Below are 20,791 nucleotides of genomic sequence, written 5' to 3' on the forward strand. Positions count from 1 at the left end.
GACTCTACTTTCAAGGAGCTCTGAACCTGCACTCCAAGGTGTCTTTGTTCAGCAACACTCCCTAGGACTTACCATTAAGTGTATAAGTCCTGCTAAGATTTGTTTTCCCAAAATGCAGCACATAGCATTTATTTAAATTAAACTCCATCTGCCACTCCTCTGCCCATTGGGCCATCTGATCAAGATCCCGTTGTAATCTGAGGTAACCCTCTTCGCTGTCCACTACACCTCCAATTTTGGTACCACTGTGACCACTGTGTACCCCTGTAATTTTCATTTGTCAGAACAGGTTTGTGTATTGTTCAAACCTTATTGGATTGTCAGTATCTGAGGAGTTGCGAATGGTGTTACATAATGTGCAATCATCAGTGACCATCTTCATTCTGACCTTATGATGGAGAGAAGGTCATTGTTGAAGCAGCTGAATATGGTTGGGCCGAGGACACTATCCTGAGGAACGTCAGCAGAGATGTCTTGGAGCTGAGATGATTGATCTCCAAAGACCACAGCCATCTTTCTATGAGTCAGGTATGACTCCAAATAGTGGAGAGGTTCCCCCCCGATTTTTGTGAACACTAATTGTCCTCGGACTCCTTGATGCCATGGTTGGTAAACTGTGTCCTTGATGTCAAGGGCTCTCACTCTCACCTTATCTCTGGGATTCTGCTCTTTCGTCCATGTTTGAACCAAGGCTGTAACGAGGCCAGGACTGAGTGGCCTTGGTGGAACCCAAACTGAACGTCACTGAGCAGGTTGTTGCTGAGCAGGTGCTGATTGGTAGCGCTGTTGAAAACACCTTCCATCACTCTACTGATTAAGAGTAGACTGCCTTTTATGTATAGGACATATACGGGCAATTTTCTATATTGGAGAAAGTGAGGACTGCAGATGCTGGAGATCAGAGTCGAGAGTGTGGTGCTGGAAAAGCACAGCAGGTCAGGCAGCATCTGAGGAACAGGAGAGTTGAAGTTTTGGGCAAAGGTCCTTCATCAGGAATGTGATGAAGGGCTTATGCCTGAAACATTGATTCTCCTGCCCCTTGGATGCTGCCTGACCTGCTGTGCTTTTCCAGCACCACACTTTTTGGCGACAATTTTCTACATTGTTGAGTAGATGATGGTGTTAGAGCTGTACTGGAGCAGCTTGGCAAGAGGAGTGTCAGGTTCTAGTGCACAAGTCTTCAGTACTGTAGCCAGAATGCTGTCAGAACTCATAGCCCTTGCAGTATCCAGTGCTTCTAACCCTTTCTTGATATTCCACGGCGTGAATCAAATTGGCTGATGACCACTGGAGGAGACTGAGATGGATCATCCACTCAGCACTTCTGGCTGAATTTTGTTGCAGATGCTTCAACTTTATATTTTCCACTTAATTACAGAAGTTTTTACCATTTGTTTTTATGTTTCTTGTAAGTTTTCTCATATATGATGTAGGGGGTTATGGGGGAAGGAACTCTAAGATTGTGACCCAGTGAAAACTACATCGTATGCAAGGTTTAATAATAAACAGCTTGGTGATGGTTGGGTATGCTAATAATTGGCGGAAATGTGGAATTATGACACAAACATTGATGTGGGAGCCAGCTAAGACTCAGGGAATTGGGAGGTTGTGGGTTCAAGACCCAGTCCAGAGCCTTTAGAACAAGATCCAGATTGACCAGCCCAAGGCACTACTGAGGGGGTGCTGCACTGTCAGAGGATCCACCTCGTACACGAGATATTAAACAGACATGCTGCTTGCTCTCTCCACAAGACATGAAATAATTGTTGGTGGGAAGTCCCACTGAGTATTTATCCCTCAATCCATATCATAAGAAAACAGTATTTGGTCTCTGCTGTTTGCAGGAACTATAAAATTCCAGGTTAGCTGCTGTGTTCCCTACATTCCAACAGTGGCTCTAGTTATTTAATTTCCCGCACTGTAAAGTGTTTTGGGATGCCCTGAGATTGTGAAAACTGAATATTCTTTCTCCCAGTTACAGACAGCCTCCATAGTCCAGGGTGCTTGGTATTTATCATGTGCATATACTGCCCCCATGTGGCAATATCAACATCTGGAGCATGATTGATTTTATTCAAATCTTGGTTTGCTCTCCAATGTGTTCCCTCCCCCTGTTATTTAAACACCTTCAAAACCTATAATCCCACACCTCAAAACAGGAGCAGACACATAGGAGCACCACCACCTCCACACACACACACACAGACACGCACGCACACACACACACACAGACACACACACAGACACACATGCACACACAAACACCTGGGACTCCCTTCATCACAGCAACAAACACATCCCATGAAAGAACAAAAATAAAGTTTGGATTCTTAAGGGTGGACCCAGTGCAGGAAAAGCTGTTCCCACCCCGGTTATAATCCCATCCTCTTCCGTTGGGTAGAGGATACAAAGACTTAAATACACATACCAACAGATTCAAGAACAGCTTCTTCCCCCGCTGTCATTATTTCAGGGCAGCACGGTGGCTCAGTGGGTCAGCACTGCTGTCTCACAGTGCCAGGGCGCTGGGTTCGATTCCAGCCTCAGGGTGTGTGTAGCTTGCACCTTTTCACCGTGTCTGTGTGAGCCTCCTCCCGTGGTCTAAAGAGGTGCAGGTTGGGTCAATTGGCCATAGCTGGTGTAGAAAGTTCTAGAAGCATGGATGCTGTTATTGGGGCACAAACCCGATTCTGAGTACCACCCTTCTCTCCCTAATCGACAATTAACTATGAGTATAGGGTGGGGGCTGGGATGCTCTCGGGGGGTCTCTGCGCAGACTTAGTGGGTGAATAGCCTCTTCCTGCACTGTAGAGATTCTATGATTACCAACATGTAGGAGGTAATGGCATTATCACTAGATTATTAGTCCAAAGACCCTGAGAACCTGGGTTCAAATCAATCTGGAATTAAGTGTCTAATGCTCGCTATGAAACTATTATCCTATGTGGTTCACTCATGTCCTTTAGAGAAGGAAATCTGATATCTGGTCAAGGCCTACATGTGACTCCAGACCCTCTAGAATGTGATTGATTCTAAGTACCCTCTGGACCAATAGGAATGGGTAATAAATATTGGCCAAGCCAATGAATTTGTTTTCAAAATGACACAATGTCAGGAAGCCCTTCTTTGCAAAAGGTAGAGTGGGAATCTAGAATTCTTCCTCCAAAGTTAAGCTGGAGATCACAAGGTAATTTTAGAACTGAGGTTGATAAATTTGTGTTAAGTAAGTTATTAGGGCTGGATAGATTGGGACTGTTTTCTCTGGAGTGTCAGAGGCTGAGGGCATGACCTTGTGGAGGTTTGTAAAATCATGAGGGACGTGGATAAGGTCAATAGTCTAGTTTTCTTTCCTCCAGAGTTGTGGAGTCAAAAACTAGAGGGCATAGGTTTAAGGTGGGAGGGGAAAGATTTAAAAGGGACCTAAGGGGCAACGTTTTCACACAGAGGGTGGGGTGTGTATGGAACGAGCTGCCAAAGGAAGTGGTGGAAGCTGGTTAAGAGTGAGCATTTAAAAGACAGTTGGACAGGTACATGGACAGGATGGGTTTGGATGGACACGGGCCAAATCACCACAAAATGCATTTGCATATTGGCCAATCTCCAATTAGTTTCCCGCTTAATATGGAGTCCTATCCACAATCGAGGCACTCTGGTGTCCATTATAAAACTGCTGGACACTCTGAACCACAATCCAGAAAGTTCAGGAAGCACAGCTGCTGCTAATGGGACACAAACTCGATTCTGAGATGTACTCTCCTCTCTCCAATCGAGAACTAACCCTTTCCTGGTCCAAGGCTGATGAGGGCATGTTGCGTTTTTAATTACAGCAAGAGGAAGCAGAATCTGTGGATAAAATTCACATGGCAGCAGGAGTTTAATGATCACCTTACACATCAGAGATAGCGTGTGGGACGGACTGAGGAAGTGCTCCGAGGCAGCACTGCATAGGAGTGAGAGCATTCAACCCATCAAGTCCATGCCGACAAGCACACAGCAAACAATGGAGGCAATACATCCAGTCTACATTTCCGGATCTTGACACTCAATTAGTTGAAACTCCTCCTCCAAGTCCTTATGTAGAGCTATGTCGTATCTGCACAGGTGAGGCCTATGAGTAAAAGAAATTGAGTACGTTTTATTTCAGTTTTTGTTTTTTTTTCCAAGTGTGTTTTTCTTTGAACTATGAACATGGTTACTCTGTCTGGGGATGAGGTCCGCTGAGGACCATTAGAGACTCCCACACAAAGTGACTGTCCTTTAGGAGCCTGTCATTGGGCGAATCTGTCAGTTGGAGGAGACTCACTCTCACCCTCAGGTTCACATACCTCCCCGCAATAGAGTCAGAGAGGCCAACAGCACAGAAAAGGCCCTTCGACCCATTGCATCCCTGCTGGTCAAAAACAACTTACTGTTCTAATCCCATTTTCCTGCATTTGGCCTTGGTATTGCAAGTCCAGCTGGAGTCAGTGGGGGCAGGGCTCTGAGTTGGATGGTCAGCCATGATCATGTTGAATGACAGAGCAGCCTCAAAGGGCTGAATGGCCTACTCCTGCTTCTAGTTTCTGCTTCTGTGTTTGACAATTACTGACACGGCTATGGACTTCCTTCCATCAACACGCAGATGTTCTCTTTCTCTCGTCACACATTCCGTGAGAGAATAGAGAACAAAACCCCACCAGCTAGTGACTAAATATACTGGCTGTGAAAGTGTGTTAGATGTATCAAATCCCTACAGTGTGGAAACAGACTATTCAGCCTAACAAGTCCTTACTGACCCTCCCTTGGGACCCCGCATTTCGCATAACTAATTCACCTGACTCACACATCCCTGGACACTATAGAGCATTTCAGCATGACCAATCTACCTAACCTGCACAGCTTTGGACTCTGGGGAGAATCTTGGGCACTCAGAGGAAGCCCACGCAGACACGGGGAGAATGTGCAAGCTCCACACAGACAGTCGTCCGAGGCGGGAATCAAACCCGGGTCCCTGGCACTGTGAGGCAGCAGTGCTAACCACTGAGCCACCGTGCCACCCAATGCTATCTTGTTTTGCTCTGAAAAGTTATAGAAAAAAATGCAAGCGCTTCCTTTCTCATCTCCATTGGCTCCTCTCTCTCGCTCTCTCTCTCGCTCTCTCGCTGTCTCTGTGTCACTTTGAACTCTGACAATTCCAGCCCTCCCCTGTGACTGACCTGTGGGGATACGTTATTGACCTCAGTTTCATTCGAAGAATTCCCAGTTTTAGTTTGGGTTCCACCACATTGGCCGAACTGAAGGTCAAGGAAACGCTGGAGATGTCTCCTACGTCTTTATCGACGCTGACAAGCAGAGTGACTTCCTTGAACCGCTCAAACAATTTTGCATATCTGCGGAGAAAAACTGGAGTTGGAGCTACTGTGTTGATTGGAAATAAACCAGAGAGCTGTGAAGGTCAAAGTGGGTTGTAAATGAAAAAGGATATCAGGGCATGTCTGACTGAAAACAGGCCAACGTAGCAGCAAACGTACACATTGGGTGCATTAGTAGGCCTTTTGGCCCTTCAAAATTGCGCTTCTGTTTAATAAGCTCATGGTTAATCTGTTTGCGCTCCAACATCCATATCCCACAGCCTTTGATTCTCTACCTAACTGTTCATCTGCCCATCTTCACCTTAAACTACATTCAATGACTATGTCTTTTTGAGGAAGAGAGCTCCAAAACGCCACAACCCTCTGACAGGGACAAACATCTCCTAATCTCTGTCCCAACAATTTTAAATCCTAGTTCAGGACTGACCCACAAGAGGAAGCATCCACTTTGGTACCTCCTCTGCCATAGGAACGTGGTTGAGGCCAAAACCATTGAATGTTTTCTATAAGGAGTTAGATATAGTTCTTTATGGCTAAAGGGATCAAAGGGTATGGAGAGAAAGCAGGAACTGGGGACTGAATTGGATCATCAGCCACGGTCATATTGAAGGGTGGGGCAGGCTCAAAGGGCCGAGTGGCCTACTTCTGCTCCTAGACTCTCTGTTTCTTAGACAATTCAGGATCTTGCATGTGTCAGTCAAGTCACTACACTCTTGTAAACTTAGCGAATGTTGAGAAGATTTGTAGCTCACTTTGAGGTTTTGGATGTAGGTTTGCTCGCTGAGCTGGAAGGTTCATTTCCAGACATTTCGCCACCCTACTAGGTAACATTTTCAGTGGGCCTCCGGGCGAAGCACTGCTGGAAATTCCTGCTTTCGATTTATATGTTTGGGTTTCTTTGGGTTGGTGATGTTATTCCCTGTTGTGAAGTCACTTCCTGTTCCTTTCCTCAGGGGATGGTAGATGGGGCTTAACTCGATGTGTTTATTGATAGAGTTCCGGTTGGAATGCAACGCTTCTGGGAATTCTACTTACTTCATGGGAAATAGGTGTTGCTCGCTAGGTACGCATTTATTATCAATCTGTAGTTGCCCAATCTACTCAACTCTCCTCATGAGAAAATCCCTCAATGAATAAATCTAATGAACCTTCTCTGGACCTCCTCCAATCCGAGTATGTGGTTTGTTAGATAAGGAGACCAAAACTGTTCACTCTCTTCCAACGGTGGTTTAACTCGTGCCTTGTATAGGTTTAGCAAGATCTTCCTATTTTTATACCCCATTCCCTTTAAAATAAACACCAAATTATACATTTACCAGTCTTATGAACCAATGAACTTGGATGCTAGCTTTTTGTAACTCATGTGCACGACTTGCAAATCCCTCTGTTCTAGAGCTTTCTACAAGTCTTTACCAATTTACATAGAACACAGGAATATAAAAATATAGAAACAGGAGGAGATGATTGAGCCTGTCTTGTTGTTCAATAGGTGATTGAACACTTCAGGACCTTTTACAAACATTATCCTCATAACCCATTGGCAATCACAAATGCATCAATCTCTACCCGAAACACTCTGAAAAACTGAATTTCCACAACTCTGTGTGGTAGAGGATTCACAAATATCTGAACAAAAAACATCCTCCCATCTCACACCGAAGTGGCAGACCCTTTTTCCAATATTGTATCCCCTGATTCTAAGGTGCCCAACCAGGAGACACATCCTGCCTGCACCTACCCTATCTAACGATTTAAGCAGTTTTAAAGTTTCAATGAGATCACCTCTCATTCAAAATTCTAGAAATACAGACCAAATTTCCCCAATTTCTCTCCAGGTCCTATTATCTTGGAACAAGCCTGGTGTACCTTCATCGCACTCCCTGCAGAGCAATAATATCTTTCCTATGAAATGGAGATCAAAACCGCACACAATAGTCCAGGTACAGTTTAACCACACTCTTATCCAGTTGAACCAAGACTTCCCTACTCATGTGCTCAAATCCTCTTGCAATAAATGCTAACTTAAGTCACTTGGACCTATAGTTCTGGAAGGTTTCTTGTATCTTTCTCAGTAAAAATAAAGTCATAATTCAGCTTCTCCACCACTTCTCTTTTCCCCATTGTAATTTGACTGTCTGTAATGGACCAAATTTTGCTTTAGCTGGTTCTGAAGAAGCGTCACCAGACTTGAAACATTAGCTCTGCTTTCTTCCCACAGATGCTGCCTGACCTGCTGCGTTTCACCAGCAATTTCTGTTTTTGCTTCAGATCTTCAGCAACCGCCATTCTTAGTTTTATTTTAACTCACTGTTACATCTTTTCCAGGCACGCCCACCTTGATGAATATCTGCTCCTCTCTCTGACAGGATTTCTGTTCTCATCTTTCTGCTTGTTCACTGTTACTTTCATTCTCACTGCTAGTCCGTGACAAAGTCTTTGCCAAAATCACCTTCCAAATCTCTCTCCCCAGGAAATGACACTGGCTCAGACTCATCCCACGTGGATTGGAACTGATCTTTAATCCTCACCTTTCTAATTCACCCAGGATCACAGTTCTGAAGAAGACTCACTGGATCTGAAACGTTGCTTTCTCTCTCCACAGATGTTGTCAGGCCAGCTGTGTTTCTCTAGCAATTTCTATGTTTGCTTTAGCCACATATTTCCTTCCTATGTACCTAGAAAAGCTTTTACGGGTCTGTTGTATTTTTGCTGGATTGCATTAATATTCTAATCTTCTTTCTCTTATGAATTTCTTGAATCTCCTTTGCTGTGTTCTTCAAACCTCCTAATATGCAGATTCATGGTTATTTCTGGTAACTTTATAGGCTTTACTTTTAATCTTACATAAACTTGAACTTCATTTGTTAGATACAGTTGACTGACCTTTCTTGTACTTCAGTACCTTGAAGTTTAGTTGCTGCAAGTCATTAATAGTTATTAAGAGGCTCTCTGTTGCCTATGTGCAGGCCTGCTTTTTGATGCATTTTCCCAAGCCACCTCAGTCAACTTCTGCCTCATATACAATATCCCTTATTCAATTTAATTCCTTTGCTTCAGACAGAATTACATCTACATACAGAATGTAGGTTTCTACAAGATTTTGGTCACTAATCCCTAAAGGTTCGTTTACAACTTTACAGGGAGGTGATGGCCTAGTGGTATTATCGCTGCCTGTTCTGGATGTACCTTTGCTTGCTAAGCTGGAAAATTCATTTTCAGACATTTCGTTACCATACAAGGTAACATCATCATTGAGCCTCTGGTGAAGCATGGGTGTTTGTGACCTGCTTTCTATTTAATGTGTTTTAAGTTTCCTTGTGCCGTTGATGTCATTTCCTGTGGCGATGTCATTTCCTGTGGTGATGTCATTTCCTGTTCTTTTCTCAGAGGGTGGTAAATGGGGTCCAAGTCAGTGTGTTTGTTGATAGAGTTCTGGTTGGAATGCCATGCTTCTGGGAATTCTCATGCATGTCTCTGTTTGGCTTGTCGTAGGAGGGATGTGTTGTCACAGTCGAAGTGATGTCCTTCCTCATCTGCAGGTAAGGATACTGGTGGGAGTGGTCATGTCTTTTTGTGGCTAGTTGATGTTAATGTATCCTGGTGGCTGTTCTGTTAATCCACAAACTAAACTAATGTTCCAGGGACCCAGGTTCAAATTCCACCTTGGCAGATGGTGGAATTTGAAATTGGGGAGGGGAGAACAAAATCTGGAATGAAGAGCCTAATGATGGCTATGAATCCAATGTCAACTGTTGGAAAAACCCATCAAATCTGCCATTCATAGCTGGTCTGGTCTACATGTGACTCCAGACCCACAGCAATGTCAATGACTTTTAACTGCCCTCTGGGCAATTAGGGATGGGAAACAAATGCTGGCCTAGACAGTGACACCTTCATCCCGTGAATAAATAAAAAACACAAGATTGTTAATTAGCTCTTCATCATTACACAATGCCAGATCTAAAATAGCACATCCAGTAGTTGGTTCTTCAACATTTTACTCTAAAAGACATCCTAACATTGTCCAAAAGTTCATATGCCACAGCTTTGGTGTTCAGTTAGTGCACCCAGTCTATCTGAAGACGGAAGTCACCCATGATATCCATGTTGTCCATGCTACATGCTTCTGTCACCTCCTGTTTAATGACATACTACTCACGAGAAACTGCAGGTAGCTTCATTATGGAACTGTCGCACACCTCCCCTTCAATGTACACAAATTCATGTAATCTCTTCAGGGGTTGATCCCAACACTTCTGGTCTGAGAATCACATCAACTCCTCCGAAGACAACGTTCTTCACCAGGGCATGAGTATCCTGTCATAAGGACTTCACAAGATCACCCGACTCAAAGAAACGCTGAAAGCCAAATGCCTCCTTCCAAGGTTTGGGTGTGTTCCTTACACTGAAGAAAAATGTTCCAGATGTCTTATGTCCCCTTTATTTACATTTCTGGCCATTAACACAATCCAAAATGAACTAAAGTCCATCAGCTCGAAACCCATTCAGTCTAAACCAAAACCTCAAAAACTATTTGAAAAGAAATCAAGCTAAAATAAAATAAAGAACTGCAGATGCCGGCATCCTGAAACAAAAACAGAAATTGCTGGAGAACCTCAATAGGGAGGTTTTGTAGAGAGAGAAATAGAGTTAATATTTTGAGTCCAGCGACCCTTCTTCAGAGCATAAAAGAACATCACAACTACAAAAATACTAATGGATAACATTTTTAAAATGAACAGTTAACTTTACACCCATAGAAACTCCATGGGTTACTAACTCAACCCTCAGAAATCCCAACTTAAATAATATCAAAAATACGGAAAGTAATCCCACACTTTACCTCACATTGTACATGCTGTTGCCACATGGGGGCAGTATATGCACATGATAAATACCAAGCACCCTGGACTATGGAGGCTGTCTGTAACTGGGAGAATGAATATTCAGTTTTCACAATCTCAGGGCATCCCAAAACACTTTACAGTGCGGGAAATTAAATAACTGGAGAGGTGTAGCCACTGTTGGAATGTAGGGAACACAGCAGGTAACCTGGAATTTTATAGTTCCTGCAAACAGCAGAGACCAAATACTGTTTTCTTATGATATGGATTGAGGGATAAATACTCAGTGGGACTTCCCACCAGCAATTATGTTATGTCTTGTGGAGAGAGCAAGCAGCATGTCTGTTTAACATCTCGTGTACGAGATGGATCCTCTGACAGTGCAGCACCCCCTCAGTAGTGCCTTGGGCTGGTCAATCTGGATCTTGTTCTGAAGGCTCTGGACTGGGTCTTGAACCCACAACCTCCCAATTCCCTGAGTCTTAGCTGGCTCCCACATCAATGTTTGTGTCATTATTCCACATTTCCACCAATTATTAGCAAAACCACACCCCAACCCCCACCCCCACCCCCACCCCACCAACCATCACCAACCTGTTTATTAAACCTTGCAGGTGATGTAGCTATCACTGGGTCACAATCTTAAAGTTCCTTCCCCCATGACCCCCTACGTCATACGGACTGTCAGTGATTAAACCTTAAGATGCAGGTCAGTAGGTCTAGGGATCTTTCTTCACACCATCCCATTAATTTCTCTGGTACTTGTGAAGAAACAGGAAATATATTTCCATGTCAGGATGGTGAGTGGATTGGGAGACAACATGGAGGCTGACACGTCATCTTCAGGTATGCCTGGTGCTGCCCCTGGCATGTCCTCCTGCACTCACCATTGAACCAGGGTTGATCTGCTGGCTTGTTGGTAATGGTGGAGTGGGGGATATGCCAGGCCCTGAGGTTACAGATTGTGCTGGAGTACAGTTCTGCTGCTGTTGATGGCCAACAGCACCTCATGGATGTCCAGTCTTGAGTTACTAGACTTGTTCAAAGTTTGTCCCATTTAGCACGGTGATCGTGCCACACAACATGATGGAGGGTATTCTTAATGTGAAGGCAGGACTTTGTCCCCACAAGAACTGTCCAATGGTCACTCTTACTGATACTGTCATGGACAGATGCTTCTATAGCCGGCAGATTGCTAAGGACAAGTATGTTTCTCCCTCTTGTTGGCTCCCTCACCACCTCCCCACTGACCCAGTCTAGCAGGGATGTCCTTTAGGACCCGACCAGCTCGATCAGTAATGCAGCTGAACATTGAAATCCGCCACCTAGACTACATTTTGTGCCCTTACCATGCTCAGTCCTTCCTCCAAGAGTTGTTCAACACAGAGGACTACTGATTCATGAACTGAGGGAGGATGGTATGTGGTAATCAGCAGGGGCTTTCCTTACCCACGTTTAACCTAATGCCATGAGACTTCATGGGTGCAGAGTCACTTGTGAGGATTCCCAGGGCAACTCCCTCCCGACTGTATCCCACTGTGCCATCATCTCTGTTGGGTCTGTCCTGCCAATGGGACTGGATATGTTCATGGATGGTGATGGTGGTATCTGGGACATTGCCTGCAAAGTTTGATACCGTGATTATGACTTTTTCAGGCTGTTGCTTGACTAGTCTGTGAGACAGCTCTCCCAATTTTGGCAGTAGCCCCCAGCTGTCTGTACAGAGGATGGTGCAGTATTGGCAGGGCTGTTTGTGCTTTTCTCATTTACTTCAACTATTCAGAAGAGCTGCAGGACGAAGATACTGAGAGTATTCCTCATTGTCACAACAACTTGAGAAGACTGAACGGACCTGAACTCTAATGAAGCACTACTCCTTTAGACAGAGATGAGGAGACTTTGTTTCTCGCAGCAGGTCATGAGCCTTTAGAGCTGCCTTCTTCAAAACATGGTGGAAGAGAGGTACTTGAACAGATTTAAGGTAGATGTAGAGAAATTATTGTCCAGCAACATGGAGGCTGACACGTCATCTTCAGGTATGCCTGGTGCTGCTCCTGGCATGTCCTCCTGCACTCACCATTGAACCAGGGTTGATCTACTGGCTTGTTGGTAATGGTGGAGTGGGGGATATGCCAGGCCCTGAGGTTACAGATTGTGCTGGAGTACAGTTCTGCTGCTGTTGATGGCCAACAGCACCTCATGGATGTCCAGTCTTGAGTTACTAGACTCAGCCTCCATGGGGTGAAAGGTTATCAGGAATAGACATGATTGTGGATTTGAGGTTGCAATCAGATCAGCCATGGTCCTGTTGAATGGCAGAACAGATTCAAGGGGCTGAATGGCCTAGATTTGCTTCTAGGCAAGATTGAGGACTGCAGATGCTGGAGATCAGAGTCTAGATTAGAGTGGTACTGGAAAAGCACAGCAGGTCAGGCAGCATCCGAGGAGCAGGAAAATCAACATTTCGGGCAAAAGCCCTTCATCGATTTTCCTGCTCCTCGGATGCTGCCTGACCTGCTGTGCTTTTCCAGCACCACTCTAATCTAGACTGCATTTGCTTCTAACTCACTTGTTTGACTGTTCATGTGTCTGAAATGATGAAAGCTCTTGATATGCTCAACCTGGGGGAAGATATGACTAGTTGTGGAAGAATCCAACATTTGGGGCCATACATACAGATCGTTCTGCTACAATGTGCGTTTCGGTAACATGAATTTGCTAAAACCCGATCGACAAATTGGAGATTCTGTTTCTAAAGGGCGAGCTTTTAAAACATGTGTTGGCTGTAACACGATTACAACACCAACACTTTAAGTGCTCTTTCTGAAGTGTGATTTTTCTATAATGTGGGGTTGCACAAGAACTAGACAGGAAATAATTAATCTAACCAAGGACTTTAGGGGAAATATCTTCAATGCAGAAATGGATTGGTATCTGGAACTCACCGGCACAGGAGTAATTGAGGTGAATAACAAGTAATGTTTGAAGGGACGCTATGGATAAATAGATGATTGAGAAAGGAATGTTAACTGCATGAGGTGAAATAAGTTGCCAAGAGGCTTCTGTGAAGCATAAATACTAGGATGGACCAGTCGGGCTGAATGGCCTTGTACTATAATGTCATTATCACAAGCGTACAGACTGAGAGATGAAATGGTTGTCTGCACAGCATTCTCTGGTTGAGTGATATTGTGTGTCACAGCAATGTGTTCCTGCAATAACATTACAACATGATTGAGATAATTCATTTGAATGAAATGAGGGACGTAGAACAAAAACAAATGGAAGAGGTGAATCACGATGTGGTATTTGCCTAGAATGCCACTACTGGCACCTCCTGGCAATGACCACCTCTGCCAGTTCAGAACAAGTGTTGTTTGAGATGATTCACTGTCACCAATCCACCTTGTGTATACTCTGTCCAGGGTCTGTCTGTTTATAAGTGAACTGATCACTGAGTAGTCCATGCAGAAGGCGCACTTGTCTGAGTTAAAGGATGGTTAATTGAATCATAGAAAAAGGTGCGCTCTCAATTGTTAATCAGGCATAATTAATAAAGACTCTCAGGAACTAACTCTGCAGGGGAATGGGAACCTAGACTGTAGCTTTAGGGTGCAGGACCTGGAGTGTAGGGAGGTTAGGAACATGGCATCAATCTCAAAGGAGGGTGCCTGTAAACAGGAAAGTGGCTCGAAGTGTGTATACTTCAATGCAAGAAGTATACGAAATAAGGTAGGTGAACTTGCAGCGTGGGTTGGTACCTGGGACTTCGATGTTGTGGCTATTACGGAGACATGGGTAGAACAGGGACAGGATTGGCTGTTGCAGGTTCCAGGGTTTAAATGTTTTAGTAGGGTCAGAGGTGGGGGTAAAAGAGGGGGAGGTGTGGCATTGCTTGTCAAAGATCGTATTACAGCGGTGGAAAGGACGATGGATGAACACTCTCCATCTGAGGTAGTTTGGGCTGAGGTTAGGAATAGGAAAGGTGAGGTCACCCTGTTGGGAGCTTTTTACAGGCCTCCTAATAGTCCTAGAAACATAGAAGAAAGGATTGCGAGGATGATTCAGGAGAAGAGTGAAAGTAATAGGGTGGTTGTTATGGGGAACTTTAACTTTCCTCATATTGATTGGGAGAGCTATAGCTCTAGTTCGTTAGATGGGTCGGTGTTTGTCCAATGTGTGCAGGATGGTTTCCTGACACAATATGTAGATAGGCCAACAAGAGGTGAGGCCATACTGGATTTGGTTCTGGGGAACGAACCAGGACAGGTGTTAGAATTAGAGGTAAGTGAGCACTTTGGGGACAGTGACCACAATTCGGTGACTTTTACTCTAGTGATGGAGAGGGATAAGTGTGCACTGCAGGTCAAGAGTTATAGCTGGGGGCAGGGAAATTATGATGCAGTGAGGCATGACTTAGGATGCGTGGCTTGGAAAAGTAGGCTTCAAGGCAAGGGCGTAATTGATATGTGGAGCTTGTTCAAGGAGCAACTATTGAGTGTCCTTGATAATTATGTACCTGTCAGGCAGGGAGGAAAGGGTCGTGTGAGGGAGCCGTGGTTTAATAAGGAATTGGAATCCCTTGTTAAATGGAAGAGGGTGGCCTATGTAAAGATGAGGCGTGAAGGTTCAATTGGGGCGATTGAGAGTTATAAGGTAGCCGGGAAGGACCTGAAGAGAGAGCTAAGAGCAGCAAGAAGGGGACATGAAAGGTCCTTAGTTGGTAGGATTAGGGAAAACCCTAAGGCTTTCTATAGGTATGTCAGGAATAAAAGAATGACTAGGGTAGGAATAGGTCCAGTCAAGGATAGTAGTGGGAAGTTGCGTGTGGAGGCTGAAGAGATTGGGGAGATACTGAATGAATACTTTTCGTCAGTATTCAATCAGGAACAGGGCATTGTCATCGATGTGAATACTGAGTCACAATTAAGTAGAATGGATGGCTTTGAGGTATGTAGAGAAGAGGTGTTGGAAATCCTGGAAAAGGTGAAAATAGATAAGTCCCCTGGGCCTGATGGCATTTATCCTAGGATTCTCTGGGAAGCAAGGGAGGAGATTGCAGAGCCATTGGCCTTGATTTTTATGTCCTCGTTGTCTACAGGAGTAGTGCCAGAAGACTGGAGGCTAGCAAATGTGGTTCCCTTGTTCAAGAAGGGGAGTAGGGATAACCCTAGTAACTATAGGCCGGTGAGTCTCACTTCTGTTGTGGGCAAAGTCTTAGAGAGAATTGTAAGGGATAGGATTTATGAACATCTGGATAGGAATAATGTGATCAAGGATAGTCAGCATGGTTTTGTGAAGGGCAGGTCGTGCCTCACAAACCTTATTGAATTCTTTGAGAAGGTGACTAAGGAGGTGGACGAGGGTAAAGTGGTAGATGTGGTGTATATGGATTTTAGTAAGGCATTTGATAAGATTCCCCATGGTAGGCTACTTCAAAAAATACGGAGGTATGGCATTGAGGGTGAGTTGGAGGTTTGGATTAGGAATTGGCTGGCTGGAAGAAGACAGAGCGTAGTAGTTGATGGTAAAGGTTCATCTTGGAGTGCCGTTACTAGCGGTGTTCCGCAAGGATCTGTTTTGGGACCATTGCTGTTTGTCATTTTTATAAATGACCTGGAGGAGGGACTAGAAGGTTGGGTGAGCAAGTTTGCGGATGATACGAAAGTCAGAGGAGTTGTTGACAGTGAGGAAGGATGTGTCAGGTTACAGCGGGATATAGATAAGTTGCAGAACTGGGCAGAAAGGTGGCAAATGGAGTTCAATGTAGCTAAGTGTGAGGTGATTCACTTTGGTAAGAGTAACAAAAAGATGGGGTACTGGGCTAACGGTCGGATACTTGGTAGTGTGGATGAGCAGAGGGATCTTGGTGTCCATATACACAGATCTTTGAAAGTTGCCACCCAGGTAAATAGTGCGGTGAAGAAGGCATATGGCGTACTGGCTTTTATTGGTAGAGGAATTGAGTTCCGGAGTCCTGAGGTCATGTTGCAGTTGTATAAGACTCTGGTGCGGCCACATCTGGAGTATTGTGTGCAGTTTTGGTCGCCATACTATAGGAAGGATGTGGAGGCACTGGAACGGGTGCAGAGGAGGTTTACCAGGATGTTGCCTGGTATGGTAGGAAGATCGTATGAGGAAAGGCTGAGGCACCTGGGGTTGTTTTCATTGGAGAAAAGAAGGTTTAGGGGTGACTTGATAGAGGTGTACAAGATGATTAGGGGTTTAGATAGGGTTGACAGTGAGAATCTTTTTCCACATATGGAGTCAGCTATTACGAGGGGGCATAGCTTTAAATTAAGGGGGGGTAGGTATAGGACAGATGTTAGGGGTACGTTCTTTACTCAGCGAGTCGTGAGTTCATGGAATGCCCTGCCAGTAGTAGTGGTGGACTCTCCCTCTTTATGGGCATTTAAGCGGGCATTGGATAGGCATATGGAGGATAGTGGGCTAGTGTAGGTTAGGTGGGCTTGGATCGGTGCAATATCGAGGGCCAAAGGGTCTGTACTGCGCTGTATTCTTCTATGTTCTATGTTCTATGTAACTGTACAGAACACATCTGTGCCCTACAAAGGCTAGTAGAACTCCTGCTATTGTGTAAAACAGTATTTGAAAGGTTTAATCTACTGTGGGCCAGGCATTGGAAAATGGGATCAGAATAATTAGGTTGACTGGGGCAGATGTGTTGAGCCAAAGGGTATTTTTCTGTGCTATAGATCTCTATGACTCTATAACATAAACTCCACCAAAATAATATAAAGGACTGTTCCTGGATCAAGACCCAAACCAGAGTTGTGTATGTGTGCATTCTACTGGTGTTCCATGTGTTTGCCAGAGAACGTATAATGCTCAGGAACTGTTCTTAATGTTCACAGCTTGTCGCTAAAGTAACAATGTGCACTTGTTCTTAGGTTCAGCCACAGGCCTCACAAGAGACATTCATATATTTCAGTCATAATGTAACTAGTGACTAAGTAATATGCAATAAATGTGTTTATTGCTGATCAGGATTGATCAGATCTGAAGTGTGTAAGTGGGCATCCTTTCCCACATGGTATCAGGAGCTGAGACTTACACCAACGAGAAGAATTGGGAACAGCGAATCTACCCAAAGCATCTGAGCTGCTCCCAACAGAAACCAACATCAATGAGATTCTGGTAAAGCTGGTATTCAAGTTTACAAGACCCATCTGCACCCAATGGCAGTCGGTACCATCATCAGATTGGGTGGAACTGTTACAATTTTGACATTAACCCTTTCAGAACCATGACCTTCACAGGCCTTGCCTCAGGGGAACCTTCCTGTATGGTGGAGTTTTCGAAGTGGACTGTATCATTTTTGCTGGTCATACTCACTGATTGGCTTCTGCTTTCACTACGTCCCCATTCAGTCCAGTCATTCCAACTGTGATGTAACCTCTCCGAGTATTTCTGTTCCAGGTGATGATATCCAGAAGATAATAGTACACTGCACGAGGAACATAGAGCATCTCAAAGCACAGTTTCTGTCAACATATTACAAAAGGGATATTGAGGCACTGGTGCTGGTACACACATTGAGTTACAAGAAAGGCACCAGAACTGAGAGCTTATAACAGTCAGGGAAGCACCCAGAAGGGGTGACTTGATCATTTTATTTCTACAAAAGGATTAGATTAGATCCCTACAGTGTGGAAGTAGGCCCTTCGGCCTAACAGGTCCACACACACCTTCCGAAGAGCAACCCACCCAGACCCATTCCCCTCTGACCAATGCAATTTCCCATGGCCAATTCACTTGACGTGCACATCTTTGGACTGTGGGAGGAACCCAGAGCACCCAGAGGAAACCCCCGCAGAACGTGCAAACTCCACATGGGCAGTTGCCCGAGGTGGGAATTGAACCCAGATCCCTGGCGTTGTGAGGCAGCAGTGCTAACCACTGATCCACGGTGCCGCCCATGGTAAAGGTTCACTATGATGGATGGAGAGGTGTCTACTTCCGGGAGAATCTAAAACTCTGATCACAAATGTAGGAAATCCAAATGGGGAATTCAGGAGAAACTTCCTTCCCCTGAGAGCTAGCAACAGCACAGCCAATCATGCCGACTATACTATGGTACAGGCAGAGTCTTGTTCAGGGCACTCAACCTATTTAATTTATTTAAATATGGGGAGGGGTCAGCAGGTTTCTGCATGTGCTTGTCTCTGGTATACTGAGATCAGCTTGGGGCTGGAGGGGAGATGCTAGAATCATAGAATAGAATCATTGAATCCTTGAATGGAAGCAGGTCATTAGGCTCATCAAATCCACACCAACCCATGGAAGAGAATCCCACCTAGACCCATAGATTCCATCCCTATAACCCTGCAGTTCTCATGGCTAACCCACCTAGCCTACGCATCCCTGGACAAAGTTAAAAATCACACAACACCAGGTTAATTTTTCCAAATAAATCTGTTGGAGTATAACCTGGTGCTGTGTGATTTTTAACTTTGTCCACCCCAGTCCAACACCGCACCATCCCTAGACACCGTGGGATAACTTAGCATGGCCAATTGGACTGTGGGAGGAAACTGGAGCACCCGGAGGAAACCGGGTAACAGGGAGAATGTGCAAACTCCACACAGACAGTCACCCGAGGATGGATGCGAGCTGGGCTGTCTGGTGCTGTGAGGTAGCAGTGCTAACAACTGAGCCACTGTACCACTCCCTGATCTAGTGTACACATCCCTTCCTCCCCTCCACCTACTGCTAACACATCCCAGGTACACACATCAATTCACACAATAGTGTAGGGTCTTAGCAGATTAGTCCATTGATAAATCCTGACCAATGGAAATCTGGCAGTGGAAGATAGTGTTACCTTACATTTCAATTGGTCATTCACTGGTTTATACTGAGATTAGATTCCCTACAGTATGGAAACAGGTCCTTCAACCCTACAGTCCATACCGACCCTCTGACGAATAAACCATCCAGACCCATTCCACTACCCTAGATTTAACTCTGACTAATGCACCTAACACTATGGGCAATTTAGCATGGCCAATTTACCTGACCAGCACAGCTTTTGAATGGTGGGAAGAAACTGGAGTACCTTGAGGAAACCCACGCAGACACTGGGAGAATGTGCAAACTCGCCCGAGGCTGGAATCGAACCTTGTCTCTGGTGCTGTAAGGCAGCAGTGCTACCAACTGAGCCACTGTGCCGCCCTCAAAATGAGTCAGTGTCACGGTCTGCAGGTTTGAAAAGGGCTGGTGTCTCTTTGGGGAACTAGCCTGGCATCCAATCAAGTGTAGATGCTCGGAGAAAGAGCAAGCCATTCGACCCCTTCAGACCTGCTTCAGCATTTAATATGACTGTAGCCCAGTGTCCACACTCCTGCCATTTCACTCACCTGCCAGCTCACCAACACTCCACCTCATCCACTGACAATATAACTGACCTGTTGCCTGCCCACCACCCACATCACCACTTTACCCCCACTCCACTCCCATTGCCATTGACTCCCTTTATCTAAGTCTGCATTAAAATTTTTCAATGACCCCTACCCCCATTGTTTTCAGGGGAAGAAACTTCCAAAGATTAACCACATGGAAAAAGATCATTCTTATCTCCTTCTTAAGTGGGGGGGGAAGCTTCATTTTTAAACGGTGTCACTTATTCTAGTCTCTCCCACAAAAGGAAATACCTTTTCCAAATCCACCCTTAGCAAGCCCCCTCAGGAACTTAAGGTTTTAATAAGACCACCTCTCATTTTTCTCAACTCCAACGAGTCTTGGTCAATCTTTCCTCACAATTTAACATCGTCACCTCCCTCCAAACCCTCCCATCCCAGGTCATGTGAAGCTTCTCTGAAGTATTTCTCATTCATTTACATTCTTTATGCAAAGAAACTAAAATTATAGACAGCATCCCTGATGTTTCCTCAACAGTGTTCTGTACAACTAGTTAACAACAAACCCTTATTTTTATATTCCATTCCCATTTCCAGTAAACGCAATTACTCCAAAGCCTTTCTAATAATTTGCTGGAGCTGCATATTAACCTTTTATGATTCATGTACTAGGGGTATGGGATTGAGAGATATAGGGCCAAAGTGGGGAGGTGGGATTGAGAGATATGGGGGGAAGGTGGGGAGGTGGGATTGAGGGATATGGAGAGAAGGTGGGGAGGTGGGATTGAGGAATATGGAGAGAAGGTGGGGAGGTGGGATTGAGGAATACAGGAGAAGGTGGGTAATTGTGATTTAGAGAAATAGGGAAAAGTTAGGATTAGTTTGTCCAGGGAAAGGAGAACAGTTGATGGGCCATTTTCTGTTTCTCAAAATCTTTGAGTTGTAAAATCCTCACAGTATAAAACATGTATTAACAAAATAAGACTTACTGCAAAATGGATGTTCAGTGGAGGTTTGAAAGAACACCTTATTTGGAAACTTCATTAAATGGTTGTTTTTCCACTTGTCAATGTGATAACCTAGAATGAAATGTGAAGAGATTGAACCTTGAGCATTAATGAAGGACATCTGAGAAAATAATGACAAACACCAAAGTGTTATAGTCATCACAATGCATGGGATGGATGGAATCAGATTCCAGGATGCCTGCAAGTGT

At 44.6% G+C, this 20,791-nt stretch overlaps 1 protein-coding gene across 2 annotated transcripts in view; it reads right to left on the reverse strand.

The window, feature by feature from the left end:
• Positions 1-3,855: 3,855 nt before the first annotated feature.
• The window catches only part of LOC122554857 (lipase member H-like), a 55,952-nt gene continuing 39,016 nt past the window's right edge, over positions 3,856-20,791 (reverse strand). Inside the window, exons 7-10 of one of the 2 annotated variants that reach the window (XM_087992450.1) lie at positions 20,565-20,654; positions 17,552-17,663; positions 5,196-5,369; positions 3,856-4,108 (exon numbers count right to left, since the gene is read on the reverse strand). In XM_087992450.1, the coding sequence (XP_087848576.1) occupies positions 4,021-4,108; positions 5,196-5,369; positions 17,552-17,663; positions 20,565-20,654 (464 nt within the window). In that variant the 3' untranslated portion in view covers positions 3,856-4,020. The remainder of the gene's footprint in view (positions 4,109-5,195; positions 5,370-17,551; positions 17,664-20,564; positions 20,655-20,791) is intronic. The other variant, XM_087992451.1, reaches the window with a different exon arrangement.

The sequence above is a fragment of the Chiloscyllium plagiosum genome, unplaced genomic scaffold, assembly GCF_037043375.1.
Source record: "Chiloscyllium plagiosum isolate Xiang-an unplaced genomic scaffold, Cpla_swu_hap1 HiC_scaffold_12, whole genome shotgun sequence".
NCBI classification, from domain to species: domain Eukaryota; kingdom Metazoa; phylum Chordata; class Chondrichthyes; order Orectolobiformes; family Hemiscylliidae; genus Chiloscyllium; species Chiloscyllium plagiosum.